Source organism: Catharus ustulatus, chromosome 4 (assembly GCF_009819885.2).
Source record: "Catharus ustulatus isolate bCatUst1 chromosome 4, bCatUst1.pri.v2, whole genome shotgun sequence".
NCBI lineage: Eukaryota > Metazoa > Chordata > Aves > Passeriformes > Turdidae > Catharus > Catharus ustulatus.
Window position 1 is genome coordinate 61,555,005 of NC_046224.1, and position 8,595 is coordinate 61,563,599.

Sequence of the window (8,595 nt, forward strand, 5' to 3'; positions counted from 1 at the left end):
TTTGTTTGTTTCCACTGCATGTTATTCTGAAGCTCAAAGATCTTAACACATCTCTTATCAATATAAATCCATCCCAGAAATCTGATTTATTATAAGTGAGGCCCCAATCTGATAGATTCCAGGTTTTAACAGGAGCAATGGACGCACCAACAAGACAGTTCAGTCTGCTGGCAACCTTAAGGCAACCTTTCATTGGCCTCTGATCACTAAGTCCTTACATCAAGCTCACATCCTGGGATAGGCTGACCTTCGGGAGATCTAGTCATGCTGAAAGAACAGCTAAAAACTTTAGTGAAAATAAAAGGGCAAAATGCTTCACATGCTTCCAAGAGGTTGCCTACTTTTTTTGTTTAAAGAATATTACCTCTCCCAGCTGTTTGTGTTGCCCCCCACCAGGAAGCTAGATTCAACAGTATATTAAAAAACAAACCAAAAAAATGTGATCTGAATTACTCCATAACTCCTTGAAGCAAGTAAAGAAATGCTCCAGTGAACCAGCAGAGCTGCCAAGGAGACAAACAGTGCGTGGGTGTAGTGACGTTCCTCACTGATACAACAAATTCAAGCATAATTCAGTCTAATTCCTTCTAAATTAGTTTAAATGAAAGGTCTTTTGTATCACTGGAAAAACTGGCAGAACTGCTGACACATAGTTCTATTCTTCAGGCTAAAATCACAGATCTGTGTATCCACACAGGTGAATACATGAGGAAATCCATGACTTCTACAAGAGACACAGAGAACATATTTTCTCTCTCACCTCTATCATTTTACAGCTCCTCCAAGCAGAGACCCTGTCATGGATTTTATTACGTTCCAAAATCTGTGACTGTGAAAGGACTGCTTTTTTTAAGAGGGAAGACACAGCCCCCAGCATGTAAAACAAATGCAGCATGAAACACATTTAAACATGAGCAGCAGAGAGGTCTTTTCTACATTTGAACAAATCAAAGCATTACAGTCTCCTTCTTTGCTCCTGCTTTTTCTAAGAGCCGTACTACTATTTACTGTCTCAAGAAAAAGCCATATACTTCCTATCTCATGTCATTCAGACATCAAGGGATCCAAGCCCTGGCAAGCAGTTCTGTGACTAGGGTTTGTTTCTTACTGTTTACACTGCAGAAGGACAGCTTAATCATTTTAACACACCATGAGATCTCTGGGTTTTTTTCTTTCTAATGTATACTGAAGCTATGCTTATGTATCCTGACTGCCAGTAGGACATATCTCTGGAGCACTGCCAGGCTCCTTTCCAAACTGCTTTGCCTCCCTTTTTATCTTCTGAATCATTCATTTTTCATGCACACTTCGTATTATCAATCTAATACATGAATGTATTACCTAATTCAAACCTCTCCAGGTATGCGCTCAGAATTAAAAGACACTCTGAAACACCACAAATCAAGACCAATCCTTCAAAGTCTCATTCAGGGCTTTTCAGAAACTCTGAGTCTTCACACAAAGGTGTACTGAGCAGCAAAAGCAGTCTTGCCTCTCGTTCTCACTAGGAACTGGTGTGATATAAGGTGCACCCCAAATCCCACAGCCCTTACAGTCAGGGAAATGTCATTAAAAGGTAACCCCTTTATAGAACAGCATTTCATCTTCTGCTTTTGCAACAGTATCTATTCTTACTACCTCTTGTCTAAATCATGAAAATTTAGGAGTTGACTCAATGGATATTTGACTCAGCTTTTCTGCTGGGTCTTCTTCCAGCCAGTCTCCCCACATAAATTAACCTGTAGCTTTATCTTTGCGTTTGAAAGTTTCCAGGTTTCTAAACATGCTATGTTCAGATGCCTGGGTTTTCCTCAGGAATGAGATGCGACAGCCATTACCTTTCAGGAGAAAGGAAGATGAAAGGACTTAGACAGCTTTTCAGCACACCAAGTTGAGGTACCTGACAGGTTCTGTAGAAACATTTTGCTGGATCAGCAACATCTTTGTTGAATCACCCAGGAGGGAAAGTGTGTAGAGCATCCATTAAAATACAATCAGTTAGTGGTAAGCTTACCTTCCCGAGTTCTGAAGTCATCCTCAAGGAATTTATTAAAATTGCCACACAACCCACAGGTCTTATTATAGTGCTTTTCTTGAAGGAGTATCTGAATGTTTCCACTGGCATCAATCTTCACCACAAAGCCATGCTCATCACTGGATATTTTATAATAACCTGCCTCCTTCTCTATAAATATACCATTGGAGGCAAAAGGTATGGAAACCCTGTGGAGGAAAAAACAGGAAATTCTCAGCATATGACACACAAAACCCATCAGGTTGTTTTCTGCTAGAACAATAGCTCCTACAGGTACCTTTTGTCTTCCTGCATCACAACTCCATCTAAAGAGAGGTGAAGACTGAAATATTCTCCGAGATACACAGAGAAACCAACTTTGTTCCCATCCTGGTAATCTCCTAAGGAAATGAGACACAACCAAATACTCTTAGTTCTGGGACTCAGGAGGACAATTTGTAGTCAGTAAAAAACTTATTTTAAACTATGACCACCACAGAAGTATTATTAGTGAATATAAAAACATCTACCATAGCAGTTGGTATGGAAGTCACATCAGTTTTAGTACATATATCATCACTTCTATTCCCAAGAATAATTCTGCAGAGACCTGTGCTAATTCCAAGACCTTCTGTCCTAGAATATGAGATTTTTTCTTACTGGTGTGGTTTAGAATACAGATAAAATTAGTTCTAAAGGGTTGTACAGCTCTTATTCCTGGGCTCAGCTTTAACTTAGCCACATCTCCCTGAAAAATTCAAAATTAGCAAACAACTTTTTAGTAGGAGTAGTAAGAAAATCCCTGGTTTTCAGCAGTTTATTTAGGTGTGAGCTACATTACCAAGGGATAACAGAAGCCTCAGAAGTAATCTCACTTTCCAAAACAAGCCCCAAAAACCCCAATGTGACCCAAAAAAAAAAAAAAAAACCAAAAAAACAAAAAACAAAAAAACCCAACCCCAAGACCCCAAGACCTTTTTTATGCAGTGGTCCATCCTATCTGACAAAGGGCAACTCTTTGTCTTTTCTTCCAGTGACGAAACCCAGCTCAGACTCACCTAAGAGTGTGAAGGAGTGTTTGTGACAGTCCCCAGCAAGGAAGTAGCTGCAGTCCCCAGCAAAATTGTACAAGGAACCATCAAATGTTTTGATGTGATCATTCCCAAAAAGGCTGCAACGGGCAACTGAAACTGATGACTCCTGAAGTGAAGCACCTGATAACCCTGGGTATCAAAACACAACATTAACTTGCAATTTAAAGCAATCATTTTGCAGTTCAGGAATTTCTCTGCTGGAATTTATCCCCACTGATGTCCTGATAGTTTCTGGGCAGACTATAAGTCTGGCATAGCAGCCCACAGGATCACAGCTTTTTATTATTATATGCATTACTGAAATGCCTTTTTTAGCTTTCTTTCCACCAGCCCAAATCTTACATGGGTAATTTAAGTTCTGATCCTTCAAGGAATGCCATATGTTCATTTGTACCTGCCTGCAACCCCACTAAAGCCTGTAGGGCACTAGCAAAGCTCCGTATCTTGTTCAGACAAACATCCCTGACTTCAGGGAGTGTTTGGGACTCAATACAGTAACCTGTTTCAAGGTAAAAAGACAAAACGAATTATTTCATTGATGCCTTCAGCATGGCAAGAATAATCCCTGAGTCAATTCAAAAAGGGGAAAGGGAGAGTTCATATCTCACCAAAAAAATAGTGAAAATATATTATGGTCCAAACCTGTTTTCTTACCTGTGATTACAGTGCCCAGCAGTAGGTTTGTTTGCAGCACTGTCAAGAGGAGCATCTGTTAAAAATCAACAAGTGACAGCTTAGAATTGTATTAGTTTGAGACACAGTCTGTTTCACAACTCTTCATCACTTTCTATCCCTTCTTTACAAAGGAAATTATTATTGAGGTTCTGCAACATTTCAGAAAGCCATACTCCATCCATACAGTCGTGGTAATTCAGCTACCCTCCATCCTGCTTTAGCTAGGTAACCTAAGAGAGTTATTTATTATTCTTTGCCCCCATTTTCACTTCTCATTGCAGGGGAGTGAGCTACCACCATGGGAAATGCAACCCAACACAGACACATATCCCAGTTCTCCTGTTAATACCCTGCACACAAAGTTCTTCAATGCACAGCATTATTTCTCAGCCACCTGATGTGAAGAAGCACCTCAGACTGGCTCAGCCAAGCTGGCTCCAGTAGAAGTCACCTCTGCAGCACAAGATGTGCATCCTGCCCAAACATCCACAAAGAGAAAGAAATAATATACAGATTTTGCACCAGCCAGCAGGTTTGCTTGGCAGGCCATTGTAACCACATCATCCACTGATTTTTAGGGTGATAAAGGGCAAGAAGCAAAAGGAGGAAATTGTGCAGAGATTAGAGACCCAGGGTGAAAAATTTCATTCAACAAAATCAGTTTTAGCATTGCCTCCTCCTTTCTACAACCAGAACGTCAGCCTTTGTTTCTATATGTCTATGAACTACCTCCAGGACAACCAGGCCTTTAAAAACAATTAATAATGGTTTAGGAGGGTCATGCAGATGGTGAACTACCTGGGTTCTGTGGCAAAACATCAACAGTTAAGGCTGAAAACTGCAGGAAGCTACATCTAAGGGAATTAATTTCAGTGATCATATAAGCAACTAGAGCAGCTTAAATATACCAAAGTTATTAACATATTAATTCCAGAAGACCAGACACACCTTTTCCTAAAGGAATCCTCTAATTGAAGACTAGGTTGCATTTTGCAAAGACAAATTGAGATTTCAGGTACAGACACACATTTCTTATTGCTGTTAGTTAAGTAGGTCCAACTTGCAGTCACACAAACACTTAGTTTGACTTATTTACACAAGACAGGAAAAGAAAGCTCTATTCTAGAACTCAGTCTAATATCATGCTGCAAATCCCAAACTGACAGAAGGCTGCAAGATAGCTCAGAAAAGGCAACTGCATGGGAATGGCACTACAAAGAATGGTGAAGAAAACAGTAGGCATTATTTTTCTCAGATTACACACTTGCTACTGTATTTTTGGTGCATGCACAGTGTTATTGTGATAAATCGGATACTGCTGTTCGTTGTTAATCCTTTTGTTTTACAAGGCAGGCAGAGAAAAAAGGCAAGGTGTAAATCCCTTCCCATGAGTCCCCTTCCACCTCCCACTCTGTTCTGAGCTGCAGATGGAGTTTCCCTCAGTTCTAACAGAGCAGGTGCCACTAAAAAATCAGAATACAAACCAGTAAGATCTGCCAGCATAAAACCCTGTGCAGTTTTATCACTGGCTTAATTAGAAACAAATGTACCTTCTGTGCGAGACTCCTCTTGCGCATGAGCAAGAAACTCCTCCAGTTTCCACCTCTAGCCTACAGCACCATTGTTCCCTGGTGCTTCAGAAGTCAAGACTGGAATGGCTTTGGTCTGAAATCTCTTGTTTTTGTACAAGCCAGGAACTCTTGTCCATTTAAGAGGAAAGATAAAAACGTGGACGTCACATCCGCCTGATTCTCAAGACAATAGATTAAATTGCTATCGTGGAAATCAGGCACTCTTAATTGCCAGGAAGGTACAATGAGGGGAAATAGTTTTAAAAACTGACAGATAAAGTCTTTGAAATACATTTCACATGTGTATGTGTGACAAATCTCACTGGCTGAGCCAACAGGCAGCATATTTATTTGACAGAATGTTATTCAAAAGGAATAGTAGGATGATCCACACCTCAAAGGCCACAGAATCACGAAGCCTTTTTTTCTAAACAACTGCCTTAAAGAAGAGAGAAAAATTCTGAGCTAGTAATGCCCTGGGTTTATTCTCTAGGTGCAAACATATAGAATTTTGCCACTTTCTCTCAGAGCAAGGTATTTGAGCCTTGAAACGTCCCTTTAGAATAACACATGGTAACAAATTAATCCTGCTCTGACTTGTTTGCAGAGTGGGCACCAAATTTATGGTTATGTGTACAGCACTGAACAAAAACACACAAAAACCAGAGTTTGTCAAGTCTCACTTGACTTTCCATGTCCCATTCCACATATTTTCAATAAAAACTACCAGGATTAACAAAGGCCTTAGGAGGCAACACATTGCACTGCCTGGGAATTGTTCTCTTTTCTTGGATCCAGCTGTCACATCTCAGCAGGTCCTTCCTAGCCCTGAGAGCCTGAACATGAGTGACCCCAGAGAGATGTTCCCTAAACCTTTCCTTATGGAAATGCCAGCACAACTCGGGACAGGGGGAGTTAGGTCTTCTATCACCATGGTCTCTTGTCATCTTCTCAACTCTAATCCTTTCACTTCTTGTGCCCCAAATAAGTCCCTTCATTTGGCATCTTCCTCTTGCAAATCTAAATCCAGCAGGGCTTTGATTCGCACTTTTTTGTTTAGCATAGAGAAAAGGTAGAGTGAGAACACCTGGAAAAATACCTTAAAAATAAGAACAGTGCTGGTTCAGATAAGCCAGACACTGTAACACTTGTTACGTGTGTTAGTGACCTTGGAGAACATAACAAACAAAATTAATTGAGACGGACACATGAAGAACAAACTTCTTTCATCTTGTCTATTTTTTCTCCTCAAAAATATACGGAAATGGTAATTAAAGAGAGCGTTTATTGCTTGATATTGTACATTGTTCCTGCACAAAGCTTGGTGATGGTTGGGCAGTTCTGACATGTAACTTTCTAAGTTGTACACTTGAGACACAGGAGAAAACATATAAACAGCTATGAAGTGCTGCCAAAAAATCTATAGTACATTCTTGGAAACAGCACAGTAAGGACTTCTGAGAAAAATTATTCATAAAACTGTTTTTCATTGCTTTGTTCAAATACCAGGTTGCATGCAACGAGTCCTGACCCTGCTATAAGTACGTTTGAATTTAAGGACTCTATCCTGGACAAAGTCTGTTTGCATGAGGATCACTTAATTTCTACAGGAAACCGCACTGATTGATTTTATGCAATCTAAACAACGTGTTCCTGGCATCTGGAGTAAACAGAAACTCCAAACACCACATCCTCAGATGCCACAAAAAAAAAAAAAAAATCAAATTAAGGAGGGTGCACTCAGAAATGTAGGAAAGAACAGAAAGAGAAAAGATAAAATTACAATCAAAGGTAGGGAGCAACTTTTCCCGCATGCAGAGGAAATTTCCAGTCTTGGAAAATTAGACAAATTATAGAAGGTGCTTGTGTGTCCTATCACAAGTAGCACAGAGAAGGTAGGAAATCAGTGCTCCTCCTCTTCTCCCAGGGTAAAGGTTGGGAGCAAGCATTGAAACCCTCAGGGGGTTGGTTGCCTTTAAAACACATAACTGGAAGATCTCAGCACAGGTCACTGTGTCAAAAAGGAGTCAGACAAATTAATGAAGGGCCCCTGCCTCACAGGGATCAGATCTCAGGGATCAAGTGATGAATCAGAGATAGCTTTTGGCTTAGAAAGTTTTTACCCTGCTGTGTATTAGAAGCAGAAATCCCATCCTTTAATGGTACACTTTATTTCATACTTCTCTTTTCCTAAGCAACTGCTGCTAGCCACCAGAATCCTACTTACGGGTCAATAAACCCTAAAAAACAAACCAACAGAGACAAATCAAGAAAAAACACACAAATAAAATAGTCAGTTTTCTTTATCCTATCCCTATCTGCAAGAAGATACGTTTCAGTGTTTTTCCACAATTGAGATTCAAATGATCATTCCCATTACAGATCCAACAGTGAAACAGTGCAAAAAGGACCAACAAACGGGCAAAAAAACCCCACAAAACAAGGAAGGGGGGGGGGGGGGGGGGGGGGGCGTGGGGGAAAGGACTAGGAAAGGGACAAAAAAAACACCAAAAAACACCCCACAAAACCAGGAAAGGGGGACTTAAATAAACCCAAGACCAGGAAGCATGGGGGAGGGGAAGGAAGGTGGAAAATAAAACAAAAAAAAAGACCAGCAGGGAAAAAAAAAAAAATGGCTAAAGTTCTATTTCCTATGAATTTCAGGGGCTTTAGTGTGTTTTGGGGGTCATTAGTGCTCAGCTCCTTTTTTGGCATAGTTAGCGATCCATGGTTTAAAGACAGACATGCTCAGAGAGGATGGGAGGCACTAAAACCCCTCCTTTGTCATTTGAAAGGCTCCGGAGATCCTTCCACAGGCTGGGAAGTTCACCAGGCAAAGCAAACACTTGAACACTCACTCTCCCTCCTGCCTGGGCAGGGAAGGGCATTATCTGAGATAATTCCAATTTAATACCAATTTAACTCCTCCCCTGGTGGCAAAGTTCCCAGGATTTCCAGATTTCCAGCTCCACAGCCCTTGCCAGAGTTATGATTGGAGCCACAAAGAGCTCAGTGGGTGGGTGAGGCTCTTGGTGCTGCTCTTCAGGCTCCAAACCTGCCAGGCAGCATCCCTACCTGGAGTTTTTTTAGGAGCCATAGTGCATTCCTGCCAGCCCTGCAATCTGCAGCATGGCATCAAAGCAAAATATCCCTCCAACATCCCCTGGGAATAAGGATGCTAACGCTGCACGACAGCATTTTCAGATGCTGCCAGCTAGTACTGTGTTGGAACCCTAGAACT

At 40.9% G+C, this 8,595-nt stretch overlaps 1 protein-coding gene across 1 annotated transcript in view; it reads right to left on the bottom strand.

Annotated features, from left to right (window-relative positions):
- Positions 1 to 5,441, bottom strand: part of LOC116995365 (von Willebrand factor-like) — a 121,930-nt gene extending 116,489 nt beyond the window's left edge. The window contains exons 1-5 of the mRNA XM_033058043.1: positions 5,334 to 5,441; positions 3,763 to 3,817; positions 3,073 to 3,237; positions 2,313 to 2,415; positions 2,015 to 2,223 (exon numbers count right to left, since the gene is read on the bottom strand). Coding sequence (XP_032913934.1) covers positions 2,015 to 2,223; positions 2,313 to 2,415; positions 3,073 to 3,237; positions 3,763 to 3,817; positions 5,334 to 5,360 — 559 coding nt within the window. The 5' untranslated portion in view covers positions 5,361 to 5,441. The remainder of the gene's footprint in view (positions 1 to 2,014; positions 2,224 to 2,312; positions 2,416 to 3,072; positions 3,238 to 3,762; positions 3,818 to 5,333) is intronic.
- Between the last annotated feature and the right edge of the window lie 3,154 nt (positions 5,442 to 8,595).